The 21,836-nt window shown below is 43.1% G+C and overlaps 1 protein-coding gene across 1 annotated transcript in view; it reads left to right on the forward strand.

Moving 5' to 3' along the window:
* hydin (HYDIN axonemal central pair apparatus protein) overlaps positions 1 to 21,836 on the forward strand; it is a 382,743-nt gene that overhangs the window by 271,238 nt on the left and 89,669 nt on the right. Inside the window, exons 62-68 of the mRNA XM_078401540.1 lie at positions 2,275 to 2,510; positions 7,315 to 7,466; positions 9,810 to 9,996; positions 12,240 to 12,351; positions 15,327 to 15,587; positions 16,319 to 16,403; positions 19,331 to 19,478. Of these exons, the coding sequence (XP_078257666.1) occupies positions 2,275 to 2,510; positions 7,315 to 7,466; positions 9,810 to 9,996; positions 12,240 to 12,351; positions 15,327 to 15,587; positions 16,319 to 16,403; positions 19,331 to 19,478 (1,181 nt within the window). The remainder of the gene's footprint in view (positions 1 to 2,274; positions 2,511 to 7,314; positions 7,467 to 9,809; positions 9,997 to 12,239; positions 12,352 to 15,326; positions 15,588 to 16,318; positions 16,404 to 19,330; positions 19,479 to 21,836) is intronic.

The following is a 21,836-nucleotide window of genomic DNA, read 5'->3' on the forward strand; positions in this document are numbered from 1 at the left end:
CCCTCCAATCCACAGGAACTGATCCTGAATCTATAGAACATTGGAAAATAATCACCAATACGTCCACAATTTCTAGCGCCACCTCCTTAAGTACCCTGGGATGCAGACCACCAGGCCCTGGGGATTTATCAGCCTTCAGTCCCATCAGTCTACCCAACACCATTTCCTGCCTAATGTGGATTTCCTTCAGTTCCTCCGTCACCCTCTTTCCACTAGAACATCTGGGAGATTGCTTGTATCTTCCTTAGTGAAGACAGATCCAAAGTACCGGTTCAACTCATCGTAACAAGAGGAGTTGAGTATAGGAGCAAAGAGGTCCTTCTACAGTTGTACCGGGCCCTGGTGAGACCGCACCTGGAGTACTGTGTGCAGTTTTGGTCTCCAAATTTGAGGAAGGATATTCTTGCTATGGAGGGCGTGCAGCGTAGGTTCACTAGGTTAATTCCCGGAATGGCGGGACTGTCGTATGTTGAAAGACTGGAGCGATTGGGCTTGTATACACTGGAATTTAGAAGGATGAGGGGGGATCTTATTGAAACATATAAGATAATTAGGGGATTGGACAAATTAGAGGCAGGAAACATGTTCCCAATGTTGGGGGAGTCCAGAACAAGGGGCCACAGTTTAAGAATAAGAGGTAGGCCATTTAGAACGGAGATGAGGAAGAACTTTTTCAGTCAGAGAGTGGTGAAGGTGTGGAATTCTCTGCCTCAGAAGGCAGTGGAGGCCAGTTCGTTGGATGCTTTCAAGAGAGAGCTGGATAGAGCTCTTAAGGATAGCGGAGTGAGGGGGTATGGGGAGAAGGCAGGAACGGGGTACTGATTGAGAGTGATCAGCCATGATCGCATTGAATGGCGGTGCTGGCTCGAAGGGCTGAATGGCCTACTCCTGCACCTATTGTCTATTGTCTATTGTCTATTGCCATTTCCTTGTTCCCCATAATAAATTCCCCTGCTTCTGTCTTCAAGGGACCCACATTTGCCTTGACTATTTTTTCTCTCTTTACATACCCAAAAAAGCTTTTACTATCCTACTTTATATTATTGGCTAGTTTACCCTCGTACCTCATCTTTTCTCCCCGTATTGCCTTTTTAGTCATCTTCTGTTGCTCTTTAAAAGAGTCCCAATCCTCTGCCTTCGTTATACTTCTTCTCTTTTATTTTTGTGCTGTCCTTGACTTCCCTTGTCAGCCATGGGTGCCTCTTACTCCCCTTAGAATCTTTCCTCCTCTTTGGGATAAATTGATCCTGCAACTGCTGCATTATTCCCAGGAATACCTGACATTGCTGTTCCACCGTCTTCCCTGCTAGGGCCTCCTTCCAGTCAAATCTGGCCAGCTCCTGCCTCATGCCTCTGTCATCCCCTTTGCTATACTGTAATACTGACACTTCCGATTTTCCCTTCTCCCTCTCAATTTGTAGAGTAAAACTTATCATATTGTGATCACTGCCTCCTAATGGCTCTTTTAACTCGAGTCCCCTTATCAGATCAGGTTCATTACACAACACTAAATCCAGAATTGCCTTCTCCCTGGCAGGCTCCAGTACAAGCTGTTCTAAGAATCCATCTCGGAGCCACTCCACGAACTCTCTTTCCTGGGTCCATTACCAACCTGATTTTCCCAGTCTACCTGCATGTTGAAATCTCCCATGACCACTGTAGCATTACATTTGCGACATGCCACTTTTTGCTCCTGATTCAATTTGCACCCTATGTCGAGGCTACTGTTTGGGGGCCTGTAGATAACTCCCATTAGGGTCTTTTTATCCTTACAATTCCTCATTTCTATCCATACTGATTCTACATCTCCTGATTCTATGTCACCCCTTGCAAGGGAGTGAATATCATTCCTTACCAACAGAGCGACCCCACCCCCTCTGTCTTTTCTATACGCTGTGTACCCCTGAATATTCAGTTTCCAGCCCTGGTCCTCGTAGCCATGTCTCAGTGATTCCACAACATCATACTTGCCAATGTCTAACTGAGCCTCAAGCTCATCCACTTTATTATTTATACTTCGAACATTTAAATACAACACTTTAATTTCAGTATTCACCTCCCCTCTCACACCGGGCCCTGACCTTTTCAGACAGGTCCAATGATTGAACTTAAGCGTAGAAATGTCTGCTGAGAGAAAGATATTGGTCTTGAACAATGTAAACATTAGGTTTGACCTCCCCATTCCTGAGGAGATTTTGTAGTCATTCTTACCCTATGAAAAACCTTGGGGATTCTTCTTTCATCATGTGTAATCAGTTGCATTTGCTTATCTAGATATTGTGGTGGATGATATTCCTGCCATCTTTGAGGAACATTTCATTTGCCAAAACATCAATCTTCACCAATGCTTGCAGACCATGGAGACTAGTGGAATCTACATAGAGGATGAAAAGAAATTTCTCTTCCATAACGTTTATGTTGGAGATCAGGCTGAAGCCCGCTTCAAGATCATCAATGTAGGCAAAGTCAACGCGGATGTGGTGGTGTCCGTCAAGCCAATATCTAACAGGGTAAAGACAGATTGTGACTTGCCAAAAGTAGTGTTGTACATATACATGTAAGGGATAGTGTCAAATGGGATAGTCAAGGATGGAGTTAAAGGGAAAGCGAGTAAGGGGATAGTTAATGATGCTGGAATAAACGGGAAAGAAAGCTCACAAAGGGATAGGAGAGTATGGCCAAGTGTAATGGGAATCGATGTGAAAGGTGAGATGCATTAGGAATTAAAAGTATTGTATATGAATGCACGAAGTATAAGAAGTAAAGTAGATGAGCTTGAGGCTCAGTTAGAGATTGATAGATATGACATTGTGGGGATTACAGAGACGTGGCTGCAGGAGGATCGGGCCTGGGAACTTAATATTTGTTGTTGGAATCAAACCCAATCACAGGAGTAACAACTCATAGTTTTATTGTAACACAAGCAGAGGAAACATTACGTGCCATCGTCTCCGTGACCAGCATCTAGTCTGCTGTGAGACAACAGAGCCTCCTCCGTAGCATGTAACAGAGTTACGGGAGGCAACCGTAGCTGACAAGGGAAGTTAGGGATGGAATAATACTAAAAGAAAAAATGTATAACACAGCAAAGAGTAGCAGGAAGCCAGAGGACTGGGAAACTTTCAAAGGACAACAGAAGGTAACAAAACGGGCAATACGGGCTGAAAAGATGAAGTACGAGGGGAAGCTAGCCAAGAATATAAGGAAGGACAGTAAAAGCTTCTTTAGATATGTTTAGAGAAAAAGATTAGCAAAGACAAATGTGTGTCCCTTGAAGGCAGACACGGGTGAAATTATTATAGACTTGACCAAGTGGACCCGTTGGGCCCATTCCTCGTAGCGGGGGACAGGGAAGGGGAGAGGGTGTGACTGAGTGAGCCCTGGACCCAAAGCCTCTCCTATATTGCAGCACCCTCAACCTCCCCACTCAATCCCCCTTATCAACCCCTCCTCCCCCACTGACCCACTCCATCCCCCCTACCCACCCCCACTTGCACCTCCCCTGCCCCCACCCCAACTTGCCCCTCCCCCACTTGCCCCTTCCCTACCCCCACTCCACCCAGCCCTGCCTCCACCCCCATTTCCCCCTCCCCACTCCTATTCCCCCCTCACCCCCACTCGCCCCCACTTCCCTCCCCTCCGCCTACCCTCACTCTCCCTGCTCACACCCCACTCTCCCTCCACCCCAATCTTCCCTCCTCCCCACCCCCACTCTCCCCCCCACACCCCCACTCTCTCCACCCCCACCCCCTCCCCCACCCACCCACCCATCCATTCTCTCCTCCCCATCCCCCTTCCCCCCCACCCCCACTCTCTTCTCCCCACCCCCTCCCCATTCTCCCCTCTTCCCCCCCCTCTCCCCTGCCCCGCACTGTCCCCCTCTCCCCCCACCCCCACTCTCTCTTACCCCCGACCCCCAACCCCCTCACCCCCAGCCCCCCACACCCACTGTCCCCCTTCCCCCTACCCTTCCTCCGCCCACTCCCACTCTCCCCTCCCCTCTCCCCCTCACCCCCACTCTCTCCCCACCCCCATTCTTTCCTCCCCTCCCCCTCCTACCCCACTCTCTCCTTCCCCCCACCCCCACTCCCCTCCTACCCCTACCCTCCCCTCCACCCACTCGAATCCCCCTCCTACGGGTCCAGCAACGCCGCTTAAAGCTGCTCCTTGCGAGGGGGGAGAGGAAAGGAGAGAGGAAGGCGCTGAGCATGGAACTCCCGTCAGTTAGGTGCGAGTCCATCTCTCAGTCGCACGGGTCCCATTGTGACATCACACGCTGGAGACCTTCAAGAAATGGTTAGAAAGGAAATTTTAAAACTTTAAAATCTCTCTAGCTTTAAAAATGTAGCTGCAATTTGAATGAGAGTTGTTAGAGATTATGCCCAGGATAATGGTGAGTAAGGTGGTGCAAAAATTGTGGCGCTATGGTGTACTGTTTTGGCTGTGCGAACCACAAAAGTTATGCTGCACACATACACATGGACAGAGAGTTTTAGAGAGTTTTAGAGAGAGAGACAGACACCAAGGAAATGGCAGAAGAGTTGAACAGGTACTTTGGATCTGTCTTCACTAAGGAAGACACAAACAATCTCCCAGATGTACTAGAGGACAGGGAATCTAGGGGGATAGAGGAACTGAAAGAAATTTGCATTAGGCGAGAAATAGTATTGGGTAGACTGATGGGACTGAAGGTTGATAAATCCCCAGGGCCTGATGGTCTGCATCCCAGGATACTCAGGGAGGTGGCTCTAGAAATAGTGGACGCATTGGTGATCATTTTCCAATGTTCAATAGATTCAGTATCAGTTCCTGTGGATTGGAGGATAGCTAATGTTATCCCACTTTTCAAGAAAGGAGCGAGAGGGAAAATGGGGAATTACAGACCAGTTAGCCTGACATTGGTGGTGGAGAAGATGCTGGAGTCAATTATTGAAGAGGTAATAATGGTGCGTTTGGATAGCAGTAAAAGGATAAGTCCAAGTCAGCATGGATTTAAGAAAGGGAAGTTATCTGGAATTTTTTGAGGATGTGACAAGTAAAATGGATGAAGGGGAGCCAGTGGATATAGTGTATCTGGACTTTCAGAAAGCTTTTGATAAGGTCCCACACAGGAGATTGGTGAGGAAAATTAGAGCACATGGTATTGGGGGGTAGTGTTGACATGGATAGAGAATTGGTTGGCAGACAGGAAACAAAGAGTAGGAGTAAATGGGTTCTTTTCAGAATGGCAGGAAGTGGCGAGTGGAGTGCCACAAGGCTCGGTGTTGGGGCCGCAACTATTCACCATATATATTAATGATTTGGAGGAAGGAATTAGAAGTAACACTAGCAAGTTTGCAGATGACATAAAGCTGGGTGGTATTGTGAACTGCAAAGAGGATGTTACGAGGTTGCAGGTGACCTGGACAGGTTGAGTGAGTGGGCAGATGCTTGGCAGATGCAGTATAATGTAGATAAATGTGAGGTTATCTACTTTGGCGACAAAAACAAGGAGGCAGATTATTATGTCAATGGTGTTAGGTTAGGTAAGGGGAAAGTGCAACGAGACCTGGGTGTCCTTGCACACCAGTCACTGAAAGTTGGCGTGCAGGTACAGCAGGCAGTGAAGAAAGCTAATGGCATTTTGGCCTTCTTAACGAGAAGATTTCAGTATAGGAATAAAGAGGTTCTTCTGCAGTTGTATAGGGCCCTGGTAAGACCACATCTGGAGTATTGTGTACAGTTTTGAATTTGAGGAAGGATATCCTTGTAATTGAGGCAGTGCAACGTTGGTTCACGAGATTGATCCCTAGGATGGCTGGACTGTCATATGAGGAAAGATTGAAAAGTCTAGGCTTGTATTCACTGGAGTTTAGAAGGATGAGAGGGGATCTTATAGAGGCATATAAAATTATAAAAGGACTGGACAAGCTAGATGCAGGAAAAATGTTCCCAATGTTGGGGGAGTCCAGAACCAGGGGCCAATAGTCTTAGAATAAAGGGTAGGCCATTTAAAACTGTGAAAAGGAAGTTTTTCACCCAGAGAGTTATGAATTTGTGGAATTCTTGCCGCAGAGGACAGTGGAGGCCAAATAACTGGATGGATTTAAGAGAGAGTTAGATAGAGCTCTAGGGGTTAGTGGAATCAAGTGATATGGGGAGAAGGCAGGCATGGGTTACTGATTGTGGATGATCAGCCATGATCACAATGAATGGCGGTGCTGACTTGAAGGGCCGAATGGCCTAATCCTGCACCTGTTTTCTATGTTTCTAACATTAAATCAAGGAATTGCCTTTTCCCTTGTAGGCTCCACTACAATTTGCTCTAAGAAGCCATTTCGTAGGCACTCTACAAATTCCCTCTCTTGTGGTCCAGTACCAACCTGATTTTCCCAGTCTATCTGCGTATTGAAATCCCCCATGACCACAGTAACATTGCCTTTCTTACATGCCGAATGTATCTCCTGATGTAATTTGTACCCTATATCCTGGCTACTGTTTGGAAGCCTGTAAATAACTCCTATCAGGGTCTTTTTATCCTTGCAGTTTCTCAGTTCTACCCACAAGGATTCTACATCTTCCGATCCTATGTCACCCCTTGCTATGGACCGAATTTCATTCCTGATCAGCAGAGCAACCCTCCCCCTTCTGCCCACCTGTCTGTTTTTTCAATAGGACGTGTAACCTTAGATATTCAGCTCACATTGAGTGCAAGTGGATTGGTTGGGATGGGTAAAACAAATGTGTTTTGGAAAAGCAGAGTATGATTAAAAATTGGTGAGAAGTTGTGGCACCAACATTTGGAATATCAGAAACAAGACAGCATTTTAAAGGGGTCTAAAGGGTAAGTTTCTTTCAACAGATAGTTGCTGATATCTGGAACATGCTGGAACAGATAAAATCATTTGAAACACATTATGCCCATATCTCTCCAAACCTTTCTAATCCATGTACCTGGTCAAGTGTCCTTTAAATGTTGTAATTGTAGCTGCCATTACCGCTTCCTCTGGCAGTTCATTCCAGATACTCACCGTCCTGTATGAAAAACCTGCTCTTTGGGTTCCTTTTAACTCATTTCCCCCTCTCACCTTGAAGCTATACTGTTTAGTTTTAGATTTGGCTACTCTGGGAAAAGGACTCTGACCTTATATATGACCTCATGATTTTCTGAACCTCCATAAACTCACCCCTCAGCCTCCTATGTCCCAGGCAGAATAATCCCAGCCCCAAGGGTCTTTAGCTCCAATGTTTAGTTGCAATGTTTAGTTCATAATATTCATAATAGATTTTATTTATGACAATTTGAAGTCCAAATTTTTTTGTTCTTGTTTGCAGATGGCAGCTCGGATTGTTGATATTTTTGAAGTGGAGCCTACCCGACTGAACGTCCCCAGTTATGGCCATAAATTTGTCGTGGTTAGGTTCACTCCTCCAACAATGCAGACTTATCAGTGCATATTTGAAGCTGTTGTGGAAGCAGCAGCTAGGTATGCCATCGTTGAACAGAAATTACATAGTGTGGCGTCGCAAAAGATGCTGGATTGACAATGACTACACCGACACACTCTCATTGTATGGTGAAGTCACGCGAAACAGCTTATTTATAGGGAGATCAACAGTGACGAGAAGGAACTGGCAATCTCGGGCATATCCCGATGCTCAGTCTTGGACTCACGGAGGAGACTCGAGTAATCTCGGGCTTTCCCTGGCAAATCAGTCGTTGTTCCCAATGTGGGGTTCGCAGTCCCTTGTCTGTGGGTAGGTGAGCAGGAAGTGACAGCTCTGTCTTGACTTCAAAAAGGATACGCTGGCAGTGTGGGGGTTGTCCTGGCAGCCCAGTCTTTCTAAGGGCTACGAAGGGAAACAAAGCAAGTCAGGTTCTCCCCACCCCTCCCCTCCTCTCCTTTCCCACCTCCTCCCCTCATCTCCTCTCCCCTCCTCTCCTCACCCACCTCCTCTCCTCTCCCCTCTTCTCTCCCCTTATCCTCTCCCCTCCTCTCCTCTTCCTTCCTCTCCCATCCTCTCCCCTCCTCTCACCTACCCATCCACCTCTGCACCATCCCATTCTCCTCTCTCTCTCCCCTTCTCTCTCCCCCCTCTCTGTCCCCTCTCTCTCTCCCCCTCCCCATCTCCCAACCCCCTCTCAATCATCTCCCTCTCTCTCTCTCCCCATCTCTCTCCCCTCTTTCCCTTCTCCCTCTTTCCCTCTCTCGCCTCCTCTCTATCTCCCTCCCTCTCTCTCCCCTGTCACTCCCCCTCTCCCACCCTCTCCATTCTTTCATTTCGCTATCACCTTTTTCCCTTTCTCATCCCTTTTTCCCTCCCCCACTCTATCTCTCTCTCCATCCCTCTCCCCACTCTCACTCCCTCTCCTTCCCTCCCCTCACAATTAATTATCTTCCTCTTTCTTTCTCCCCCTCTCTCTTCCCCATCTCCATCGACATCTCCCCCTCGCTCTCTCGCCCTCCCTCTCTCTCCCCCTCGCTCTCCCCCACCCCTCACCCCTCTCGCCCTACCCCTCTCTTTCCCTCCTGCCCCTTTTCTTTCCCTCTCCCTTCCTTTCTCCCCCTCTCTATCCCTCTATCTCCCTCTCTCCCACTCTCCCTCCCCCTCTCCCTCTCCCTCCCCCTCCCCCTCTTACTCCCCCTCTCTCCTCCCTCTTTCCCTCTCCCCCTCTTTCCCTCCCCCACCTCTCTCTCACCCCCCATATTTCACCCTCTCTCACTGACCCCCTCTCACCCCTAACCTTTCACCCTCTCTCTCTCTCTCACTCGCCCTTCTCTCTCTTTCTTTCTCTCTTCCCCCCCCCCCCCACCTCTTTTCCCTCTCTCGCTATCTGTCTGGTGTTTCAAAGGATGGATATGGATGAACTATTTGCATTTCTGGATAAATTCAGAACAAAGTAATCATTGATTAATATCAATTAAGTTTAGATTTAATTATATGACATTAAAGTTGAGTGTAGATCTTTGCCACATGGAATGGTTGATGCAGAGAAGTGAGGTCTGGAAAACAAACATAGACTGGCAAGAGGAGATTATGGTGAGAGAAGAGTCAGGGAGAGTGGGCACAGAGTGGGGTAAAAGTCTGTTTCCAAGCTGCAGATTTGCTGCCATTTATTGTAATGAAATCTATCAGCACCTCCTCGTACACTTGTTTCCATAATGAAAGAATAAGAGTCATATCATATCATATATATACAGCCGGAAACAGGCCTTTTCGGCCCACCAAGTCCGTGCCGCCCAGTGATCCCCGTACATTAACACTATCCTACACCCACTAGGGACAATTTTTACATTTACCCAGCCAATTAACCTACATACCTGTACGTCTTTGAGAGTCCATTCACTCTCACTGATGAAAGTTATTGTCAGACCTATCAAGGTCTTGGTGATTTACAATTGGTTGACGTATCTTAAGTTGAGGACAGATGGAAGTTGTGTCTGTTCCGTTCCTAATATCTCTCCAGCGATCCCTGTTGAAGTGGTCAGAACAGTCAGCATGAGTGCAGCACTGTGTCCATATATGATCTTTGCTGACAAGCTGCCATCAGTTACTCACACCCAAGATGCAGACATGTGATCTTGGCTCATACACAAAGGACACAAATGACAACAATGTGCTGGGGTGCTGAGGGACACTATAACTCATGGAATGATATCCCAATAAAGTTAACAGCTTTAAGTAAACAAACTTGCTGTATAAGGCAAAAAATCGTAACATTTTTCCAAAAAAATTACGATATTAAAGAGAGTAGAAAAAATTAGAAATCTGAATGTATTTTCTGAGCATTTAAAAAATTGCATCCTCTTACCATTCTTCTTTTGTAGTTTACCGAAGGGCAAGTCGCTGACGTTTGATATTGTTGGGGAAGGCAACCTGCCAAGGATTAATATCCTTCGGCCTCTTCTGCGCAATAAAATAGGAAATCCTTTGCTTATTTTCTCACGTTTACTGTTGGGTCAAACAGAGAAGCTACCCATTGTCTTCAAAAATGATGGTACCTTGCCTGCACAGGTAAATAGTGAACTCCCCGATTGAATGTTCAGTGGTAAAGCACAGTAGGATTGACATAGAAATATGTCTACTGTTTTCAATGGACCTCACATTTGCTTGGTTGTTTTCTACAAAATAGTTTAATTATTGAACAGAATCAGCCACTGATGTTAATGGCCTCAGGTACACCAATGTCCGAAACTGCACACCAGCGTCAAAAAATTGATCTGTGGGCACCCTCTCGGTGACCAGCAGTGTGAAAATGTTGCCCTTAGAATAATGTAAAGTTGAAGGTTAAGTACTAGTTGAAGATAGCTGGAAGAGCAAGGTGGCGCACAGGTCGAGTTGCTGCCTAACAGCACCAGAGACCTGGGTTTGATCCTGACAACAGTATTTTAATTCACTCTTATGCGAACTACAAGGTTGCTTGCAGTAATATAATAGCAGACTTTTTAATTCTGCCTTTTAGGGACATTTTACAATCTGGATGAGCCCTATTGTATGCTTTTATGAAGATGAGAATTAAGAGCAGGAATAAGCCCCTCAGCTTCACAAGGCCACTCCGGCATTTAATGAAATGATTGCTGATCCGATTGCAAACTCAAATCTGCATTCCAGCCTACCTGTGGCAACCTTTCACACCCTTATCAAAAACCTATCCACCTCTTTTTTAATATTCGAAGGCTCTGCTTTCACTACTCTATGTTCAACTGACTTGCAAACAATCAAGTTAAAAAGTTATCTCAACTCTGTCCTATCATAGGCAATGCCTTATTTTTAAGCAGTGATACACAATTTCATGAGTAGATTTTGTGTCTACCTGAAGTGGGAAAGTATAATCAGGGTCATAGCTAAGTGGCTATCGTTGAGGTTGATTTAGTTTTGAACCTAACACATTCTTCAATCGTATTGATTGCAGTTCAATTCAGTGATATGTGATAATCTTCCCCTGATATCAGAATGAATGAGGCTGGAGGGTGAAGTCATAAAAGCAACCTCATGACAGTGATCTTTATGTCTATCTCCTGCAACAGATGGTTTGGTGAAAACACAGTTTATTACAACAGCTGTGGTCTTTGTGCAAAGTATGTGCATTCATCCATGCAAGCTAGAATTAATAACCCTTCTAATGGAGAATCACGATATTTTATGCATGGAATAGAAAATGCTGCATGGATGGGCACCTTGAGATGGGATGATGGCATTGTGCCAATCCCATTGCTGCTCCCTCGAAACTCATCATAGTCAAATTTATGGAGATGAGTACAGTTAACAATATCCAGACACTCAGCACAGTTGCCCCAAACCCTGCAGAGGATTATGATACTTAAGTCAGAACTTAAGGCAAGGCAGTCTGAAGAGGCTGTTTGAAGACAAGCTGTGTTTGAAAGATACTCTTTGGTGATCAAGATAAAGTTTCAAAAAACTGTGAATCTAACCTGGATACAGCTTTGCAAAGATACATTGTAAGTTGTTGCTAGACACAAAATGCTGGAGTAACTCAGCGGGACAGGCAGCATCTCTGGGTGACGTTTCAGGTCGGGATCCTTCTTCAGACTGAAGTTGTTGCCTTGCATTATATCTATTATTTAATCTGTCATGGTAAATAATCATGGACGAAGAAGTTTTGTCATTTTCATTCAGTGGACTAGGTGGAAGTTGAGGGACTCATTTAGTTTTTTATGCAAATAATTTTGGGAACTGCCCATCCTTAATTATGAATGGGAAGACCAATGAGAAGTTAGAGGAGATTTGCTGAGGCTCTGAAAAAGTGTAGACTCAAACTAAGAGAACTCAGGGAATCTATTATTAACTTGTAATGCTAAATGTCAGTATTTAAAAGTTTTGAACCAAGGAGTGCACTCTTTGAATGCCTGTCAAAGACAAGACTGTTGTACATGAACAAAATGAAGAAGAAATGTAGACTTTAGTCAGATATTTCTCACCTCTCAATGATATTTAACTTTGATTTTCAATATTTGGCTGACTCTACATTTTGTAATACTCTATATGCATTTTGAATAAAAATATTTGTGCAATTCTAATTGATTTGTGCCTCCATAAGAAACAACATGCCTTGCTATTCATTTGCAAAATCTTTATTCTACTACCTTTATTATTAGGAATTCTATTGATACTTGTTAGTTAATTTGTTTTCTCAGAAAATGATGGAGGGAGAACATTTGAAAATGTCCAAGCGTGTTTATCTCTTGGTTTGTCGATCATACTCAAATAAACTGTGTGCTGGGTGTTTTTTGTGATAGGTATCGATCAATCTTTCTGATGACCATGGAGTGTTTTCCCTCAAGCAATGTATTGGTACTGTATGCCTCTATCCTAAAGACCATTACATCAAAGAAAAGGACCCAAACAGAGGTAACAACCAGAATCTAACAATAAAATCAAACAATACAAATATCAATAAAACTGAAGCTGGTGGAAATCTGGAATTAGAAAAAAATGGAAATCAATCTTTTCTTGAGTTGCAGAGAAGACAGAAGGAAAAGTGTCTGTGATGGGTTACAAAACGAGAGAGATTGAATGATAACAATGAGGGATGAAGCAGGCTGAAATGCTATTGAATAAAAGAGGCACATCGGAAAGACGTGTAAATAGAGATCTGAAAGGCCAAAAAGATATATGAGATACAAAACTAGTGCAGCTGATTATCTGAAACTGTAATCCATTCCTTTCCATTATGTCACTGCATGGACATGTTCTGCAAAGTGGTCACCCAATCTGTGTTTGATCCCCCCCAGTGTAGGGGAGACCACACTGTGAGTGATAACCCACACTAAACTGGAAAAGAAAGAAAGAAATCCATATTTCATCTCAAAGTACAATTTGGGCTCTTGGAGAGAGGGAGGAGGAGATGGGGGGGGGGGGGGGGGTAATGCATTGGGTAGATGCCATGAGAAAGGGAGTGTTGGTGCAGTAGAAGAGTAGACCCGTCTTCATTTAAGGCTTCCTCAGGGAATTGAAAGTGGAGAGGGGGAGACAATGTGTCCTGCCAAGATCTATCCATTGAATACAGAAACTGGCTGAATGGGCACTGAGGGTAAGAGGAATGGATTTGTGTTCTGGGTGAGAACAGGAAATGAAACAAACATGCTTGTCAACTATGATGGAAGTAAAACCATGACTGAGGGGAAAAAAGAAGATCTCTGAGAAGCACTGTTGCTTTAGATGAATTCATCAGAATAGATGAGTTTGACACAGCAAAATTAGGAGAATTAAATAGAATCCTGGGTGAAGTAATGGTCATGGTAGTTCTGGGAGTCTGTGGTTGCCTACCTGTGCCCTGAAGGGAATGGGTTACAAAGGCAGAATTTTCTGTGTGAGTTGTGACAGTATTCTAATTACTTCTGTGATGTGCTGTGATCTGGTTAAATATGCATCCTGAGTTAGGTCAGTTTCCATTCAGAGGATATTCCGGTTTAGTTATGAATTTATTCTGAGTGGGTGCTTTGTATTCCAGTTGCATGGGTTTGTTGACGATTCAAATTAGGTTGGGAGTTTATTCTGATGGGACCATGGTCTCTGCCTCTCGTCCTTATGGGATGGGCACTGATTATAAATGGGTCATAAGTGTTTAGTTTAGTTTGGACCGTGATTGAGTTTAGATAGGTTCAGATTGAATTAATTAACTATTGGCTGAGTTGACTGTTAGATATGGGATTAGATGTAGGTTTATTCTCTGCTTTATGGGAATGAATGTTTCCTAGCTGTACTGGTAGTAGATGCACGGTGGTCTTCTTGGCCCTGGATGCACTGGCAATGGGTGCATGGCCACAGCGGTTGGCTGGCTGAGGTTATTGTTAATTTGGGTGTTGGGGGGAGGGGGTTTCTAGTTGGTTTCGAGTTTGTCTTCATTAGTTTGAGGTGGGATTTTGTTTGATTGGGAGCTGCTGGTGGTTTAGTTGGAGAGGATTGTTTTACAACTTTGGTGCGTGTTGTTTAGGATGTTAACCAATTGTCATATTAATATTGTACGTATTTGCCTGACATAATTATTAATATTGGGAACAGTGCAGTTACATTATTTTGGGGATTCTAAACTCTCCAAATAGGTACTAACTTCATTCTCATCTATGAATTCATTTTTAGCATGATGATTCAGGCCCTGGTCTGTAGAAACATTGATTATTGATCTGATGAGTTTGATTTCCATGTGCCAGTGGGGGAAAATCCAAATTTGTGGAATTAAACAACTCTAAAATGAAAGCTACTGTCAGAACAGAGACAATAAAATACCAGACTGCTAGAAAAACTAAACTAGTTATTCAAAAAACAAACCTGCCATCGTTATCTTGTCGAGCCAAGTGTGATGTGAGATCACCAAGATGGTTAGTATTTCCCAATCCACTCAAAACGGCCTGGAAATTCCCTCATTCCAAAGGGAAATTTGGGATGGATAATAAATATTCACTTTACCATTGACATCCCTATCCCTTGAGTACATTAAAATAGAAGTCAGTAGCCACTTTTTCAGCAGGTCATTTTATTTTCCTCCTGCATTGTCACATTACCGGGACCTCCAAACCCCAACCCTGCGCACAGTAGAAAAGTTAAATTATTGCCAAGGAACTGCCTCTGACCAATGACATTGATATTGAAGGCAGGACTCACCGAGCAAGAAGCCAGTGAGAGTTGGCAGTCTTCATTCTTTTTGCACGCCCGGTTTCCTGCTCTTCTAAAATTCCTTATGGTAACTAGATTTAAAGGTGTTCAGTGCTGCTGGATAAATTACAGGCAACCTCGCCTCCAATTTTCCACTGCTGTTGCGATTTTTTAGTCAATTGTGCTGTCTTTGCACTGATTTACCTGCAGCTTCCACAGAGGCAAGCCAATTTATTTCCCACTGGCACACATACAGTATCAGTGACAACAAGCCCTAGACTGGATTATCTTTGTTTTTATTTGTAAATTTCCCACAATTTGTGTTTTACTGGCAAGGCCAGCATTTATTGCTGGTGCTGGTGAGCCACCATCTCGAGTGACTGCAGTCCTTCTGGTGATGGTACTCCTGCAGTTCTGTTGGACAGGGTGTTCCAGGATTTAGAGCCAGCAACGTTGAAGGACTGTGGATGTATTTCCAAATTGTGATAGAGTGCGGCATGGAAGGGTACCTAGAAGTGGGGATTTTCCCATGCACCTGCTGTCCTCGTTGTTCTTGGTGGCAGCTTTGGGAGGTACTGTGGAAGAAGCCAAAGTTAATAATTAGTGCACTGTACCTCTCAGTCATTCTGTTATGTTATGCTTAATTCAGTGCATTATATATTAGAAAGCAGTTGACATTTTTTGACAAAAGACTATCATGGCCACAAAACTAATTTTATACTTTTACACAGTAAAGGAAAGTTGTATGCTCACAATTAACCTCAACAGTGGTGAAGAGGCAACATTTGATGTTGAATTCCAACCAACCATGACACGACGTTTAGAAGGAGCACTCTACCTTACCGTATTCAATAACCAATATGAGGACATCATTATACATTTGGTTGGTGAGGGGTACCAGGATGACATTACTCTTGACAACATCCATGAACTATTGCGAAATGATGGAAAAGTAAACATTACAACATTTCTGGAAGACAAAGAAATTGAAGGTGAGGCTCATTACAATTATGGCAACATTGTGTAAATTCCAGATTAATTCAAACTATCATAGTGCTTCAGAGTTTCTGTTGATTTCATGGTGATTTCCTCATTAGAATCTTCTGCTGAGTTTCAATTAAATTTATCTGCTGTTGAATTGTTTAGGTAACACACAATTATGAGGCAAATTGCACTTTTGTTGCACTTTCTCAGTGAAGCTGTCAGTGACTTGACTCAACAAGATTCTTGCACAAAAGCTGTAGGTTCCTGCTGTTAGAAATTTTAGACTACTCTTGCACTATACAGTATATCAAATGTAACAGCATTAAATTAAACAGCACCAGAGAGAAATCACGGACGTTTTCAGACACAATATATTTCAATATGAAACTTGAGGGGTCTAGTTTTGGATTATTGGGCTGAATTAAACTATTAGATACCAGCATGGCATCTAAATAATTGAAAGTGTTGATATGTTTCATTCAACACCATTTCCTGCAGTTTATGCAAAAACAGTGAATGAAATCTTACAAATGCCACCCTCGGTCCAGTTAGAATGCACTGAGAATGAAAAATTGCATTGTTTATTTTCTTTTATTCCTTAACCCATAGTATGAACTGAAACATTGAAAAATCAGAAGAATTTTGGTGTTAATTTAAGCTATCAGTCACATGTCATTCAGAAGCATGCAAAAATTGACTGACATGCTTTTACAATGTAACATTTACACTTTGATCTCAGGCTGCTCTGCTAGAGAGATTGGAACTCATCTAGTCCTAGATGAAGTGGCCAAGACCATTTTCTTTGTACACAACTTCAAACTCTTGTGAGACTATCACAAAGAGCATGAGTGTACATAGCCAATTAATGCCTCCATTAAATAATATTTGCATTTGATTCTGTTGACCACCAGTGGTCAGCATTTGAATTGGCTGGAGTTTGTGGTATCCAGACTCCCATCAACTTTCCTTGCCTGTAGAGCTTGTAAATTGATTGGCTGACATAAAATGTTGTTCTTGCTGTGTGTTGTGAATCTGCACTCATCCAGTCTGTGACCTTTGAGCCTATCAAGTGCAGAAATTAAGAGCCCATGAAGCAAAGTTTTCTGAAAATGATTTTCGCATTTTGGTGCCAGGAATTCACTTATCTCTTGCATCTCACCAAGATCCCAATAATAAAAAAAACCTTTGAAATGGAGCCACTGATGTAACAAAGAAATGCACAATCAGCTGATGCACAGCAAGATTTCACAAAAAGAATGGAAGTAACGTGGGGGGACGTGGCACTTTTCACGAAATAGTCAACAGAGTCTATTTGAGAGGATTTGAGAGGAGAGGGAGGTCCTTGGTTTATTATCACATCATTGCCCGCATTCAGCAGCGGCATGTTAGCCTGCATTTGTGTTCAGGTCTGTGGATTGGATCTGCTATTGATACCAGGCAGTAGCATCAATATCGAAGACATGAATTTAATTATTATTACTTTGCACATGAATTGCAACTGAATTGTACCTAAATCGGACCTAGAAATATATAAAATTCTTAAGGGATTGGACAGGCTAGATGTAGGAAAAGCCTCCTTCCGCACCTATTTTCTATGTTTCTATGAATCTGTGGAATTCTCTGCCACAGAAGGCAGTGGAGGCCAATTCACAGGATGTATTCAAGAGAAAGTTAGATATAGCTCTTGGGGCTAATGGAATCAAGCGATTTGGGGAGAAAGCAGGAACAGAGTACTGATTTTGGATGATCAGTCATGATCATATTGAATGGTGGTGTTGGGTCTAAGGGCCAAATGGTCTACTCCTACACCCATTTTCTATGTTTCTATATTTCTATGACTTGTAGATGTCTGACCAACCATCCCTGTCCCTGAAAGTCAAAGGTCAGGGTGAGGGTAGGCCAAGGGGGTATAGTACTCTAAAGATACAAACTATTCAAATATAATCACAACCTAAAGCTCCTTAAGCAACGATAGAATCATCAGAACCTAGAGAAGAAGGAGGAGGCTATGCAACCCACCATGTTCATGCTGGACTAAATAGGAGTTGCTTGGATATTTCTAACATCATCATTCTTGATCCGCACACTCATAATTTATGGCTCTTCAAGTGTGCAGACTGATCCATTTTAAAATCTGTTGAGGCTTGCTGATCTACCAGTCAGTTGGACTTTCTGTTACAGACTCCCATAATGAAAAAATGACAATCTCTACTCTTTAAATCTTTAAGTTTAATCTTTACCCTACTTTATTCACCTCACCCAAGGGATATAGGTCTTTACTGTCTGCCATATTTCATCCATCTTAGTCAAGGTTCCCCTCGCTCTTCTTTATTCCAGAGAAAGCATCCCAAGTCTGTCACATAACTTCTGTTTTCTAGCCCTTGCAACTCCTTTGAAAATCTTTCTGTACCCTCAAGTGATGTCACATCCTGCCTTTGGTGTGATATGATCTGCACGCGTTACTCCAACTGTGGGTGAAATAGTGTTTTTTGCAGTTCTAGAATCGCAGCTGTGCTCTTACATTCAGTTGCTTATCCATAAAGAGCTAGCATCTCATGTGTTTGAATCCACCTTGTTCACCTGTTATGAAAGAAATAGATCCAACCATGTATTGTGTATTCTATTGCTTCGTTTGCTTTCTCTGAAAGTATTCCACACTTCTTCAGGCAGATTTTCTTCTGTCATTTCCTTGCCAACCTGAGCAATCCACAGATATCTTTCCACAATCTTCTTCCTCACAATTAGCCACACTGTCCATTGTCATTTTATGTGCAAATTTTAAATCATGGCCCCATTATTATATTAGACAATCAACCTCCTCTTTCCACAGTATTCACACGCAATATGACACTCTAATGTTCTTGACGCCCTCTTTGACAGAGTATTCCTTTTGAATTATATAGCCAGCTTTCATCAGTACACTTAATGTATCTTTGTTTTAGACTCAAGTAGTCACTCTTCTTTGTAATCCTCTTTAATGCGGCATATCTACAAAACATCTTCAATTTCAATTTTACCAACATTTAACATGCTCTTCCCCTCCCAAATTCCATCTTCGTTTCTAAGATCTTTTTACATATCTGCTTAATGTTTTCATTCTTAATGAAATAATTCATTGTATTCAGCAGCACTGCTGCTTGAGATCCATTACATCTAGATTTCAGATACTCAACGTAGAGCACTTGATCCTAGCCTTTTCCTATAGTGAAGTTAAATCTCTCTCCCCCCTCTCTCTCCCCCCTCTCTCTCCCCCCTCTCTCTCCCCCCTCTCTCTCCCCCCTCTCTCTCCCCCCTCTCTCTCCCCCCTCTCTCTCCCCCCTCTCTCTCCCCCCATCACTCTTTTTATCACTCTCCCTCTCTTTGTTCAAGTGGCTGACCAATAGTAATAATGCTGGGAATTGGCCACTCCCGGCCTGTCAGCCAGTTAAATGGATCAAAACAACACCCTAAGGGATAGTGTGCTGTCACAATATAATGCTGTCAAATATAAAATTGTAGTATATGTGCTTTTTATTGTGGATAGTGATTATTACTTTAAGGCCCCTTCAGGGACTAGTGCCAGGACCCTTGGTCTTTGATGTAGAAAGTTGTGAATTTGTGTCCGACAGCAGAGATTTAAGTCCAAATTGTTTGCTGACTTTTCAACGCATTGTTAAAGCTCCACCATCAAGTTCATTTACAGCAATTGAATTTAGTTACGTGTTGTAGGAAATGAGAAATAATAACAAATCATGTTATGGTGATTTATTCTAGCACCACACATGAACCACATTCAGTTTGGAGACTGCTACATTGGCAAGCCCTATCAGGTGACGTTCATGATGACCAACCGAAGTGTAATAGATGTCGTCCGATTTCAGTGGCTGTCAGATATCAATGAACTCAAGTTCTCCCCACAGGTAATTAAAAGTGTCTAATTAATCACAGCATCATCAAACCTGCAACAAGGTACATTTGAAATAATGTTGGTTAGGAAACAGAGAAAAATCAATGCTCTGTCCTCTTCAAAGAATGACTGAATTGCCTTCTAAATCTATGGGTAGGTTTCCCAGAAATTCTAGTTCAAATGCATCCAAGATGCAAAGGCATTTAATTGTCATATACACTGGGAATGGAACAATGAAATTATTACTTGATGCAGCTTTTCAGACACATTAGCACAACAACACAACAAATAAAAATACCATAAACAACAATACATTATATTATCAGTAATGCTAGGTCACCACTAATAGTGCAACCTATTAGAGTCCTTAGTGGTTTGATGCTGAAGTAGCTTGTGCAGTGTGGTTCAAGAGCCGGACGGTTAATGGGAAGAAGCTGTCTCGAACCTAGAGGCCACATTTCTCATGTTCCTGTACCTTCTTATCGAAGGTAGCAGCAAGAAATGAATATGGCCAAGTTTGTGTGAGTCTTTGATTATATTAACTGCCTTCAGAAGGCAGCACTTTCTGAGATTCATCCCAATTCAATCCAAAGTGATTGTTCCGGCTACATTACTAACATGACATATTAAAGATTAAAAAATGACACAAAGTGCTGGAGTAATTCAGCCGGTCAGGCTGCAGCTCAAGAGAACATGGATAGGTGATGTTTTTGGTCGGAACCCTTCTTCAGACTAATTGTAGGGGGGGGGGGGAAGCAAGAAGAGAGGAGGGGCAGGACAAAACCTGGCAGGTGATAGGTTAATATAGATGGGGGTGTTAGGCAGATGATTGGACAAAGGCCTGAGATGAAAAAATTATGAAACAAAAGGATTGAAGAGTTGTAAATTGTGAAGCCAGAGGAAGGAATATAATTAAAGGGGTGGGGAGAACTAGGTGTGAATCCAGGTGGGCACAGGGGAGAGGAGGGGGGAGGGTAAAAGGGTGGGGAGGAATGTGGGGGTAAAAGGGAGAGGGGGAGGGTTTGTAGTTTCCTAAAACTGGAGAATTCAATGTTCATACTGTTGAATTGTAAGCTAGCCAAATGGAAGATGAGATGTTGTTCTTTCAGTTTGCTTGTGGCCTCATTCTGGCAAGGGTGGAGGCCCGGGACAGAAAGGTCTTGGGGTGGCACAGTGAGACGTTAGTAGAGTTGCTGACTTACATGCCAGAGACCTGGTTTCATCTTGATTATGGGTGCTATCTGGGCGGAGTTTGTACGTTCTCCCTGTGACTCAGGGCCGTCTTTACAGCATTATGGGCCCCGGGTAAAGCAGTGTACTGGGGCCCCTACGACAACTACTCACAGGAATAAAAATGTAAATGGTCGATAAAATTAAACATATATTTATTTTATTGGCACTTCCAACAAAATCGGTGTTGAAACATTAAAAACATGCTGTACAGCAACAACTAATCAACATGATAAACATTTGAACAATACACGAGGCTTGAAAAACACAATAATACTCAGTAAGCCATACAGATTAGATATCACAGTATGAAATTACTACGAATTTCTTATTATAACAAGCATTTGCAGCATTTCTTTGCAGAGAATTGCTTTATTAGTCAATGGTCTTTAGGATGTCATTTTCCATGCACATGAGTGAAAGCCAGTTCAAACGATGCTGCCACATTGTGCTACGAAGCTGATTTTTTATAAGTTTCAGTCTTGAAAAAGAACGTTCTCCTGTACAGTTGGTCACCATCATGCACATAGCACTTAGCGATGGACTTAGGGTGCTACATTGTTGCGAAAAGCACTTACAGATCGCTGTGAGAAGCACTTAGGGATGGAAAAGCAAAGCACTTAGGGAGCTAATTGTTGCAAAACAGATCGCTGTGAGAAGCACTTAGGGATGGAAAATGTTGCGAAAAAACACTTAAGGGACCGAAAATGTTGCGAAAAAAGCACTTATTGAACCTACATTTTTAAAGTAGTATTTATTTATTGCAAGTCACTTAACATACACAGATCAGCATAGGGCCCCTATGCTCGTGGGGCCCCGGGCAAGTGCCCATCAGGCCCATGCATTAAGACGGCCCTGCTGTGACTGTGTGGGTTTCTTCCGGGTGCCCCGGTTTCTTTCCACACTTCAAAGATGTACAGGTTTGGAGGTTAATTGGCTTTGTTAAAATTGTAAATTGTCCCTAGTGTGTAGGATAATGCTAGTGTACAGGAATGATTGCTGGGCAGCATGGACTTGGTGGGCTGAAGAGCCTGTTCCCACGCTGTATCTCTAAAGTCTAAATTGTTCTGTGTATTTGCTGTAAATCTGCCGCTGTTCACAAGAGTGTTTTGACATTACTCTGTAATCCGTAAGTGTTTGT

Source organism: Rhinoraja longicauda, chromosome 6 (assembly GCF_053455715.1).
Source record: "Rhinoraja longicauda isolate Sanriku21f chromosome 6, sRhiLon1.1, whole genome shotgun sequence".
Classification (NCBI taxonomy): Eukaryota; Metazoa; Chordata; class Chondrichthyes; order Rajiformes; family Arhynchobatidae; genus Rhinoraja; species Rhinoraja longicauda.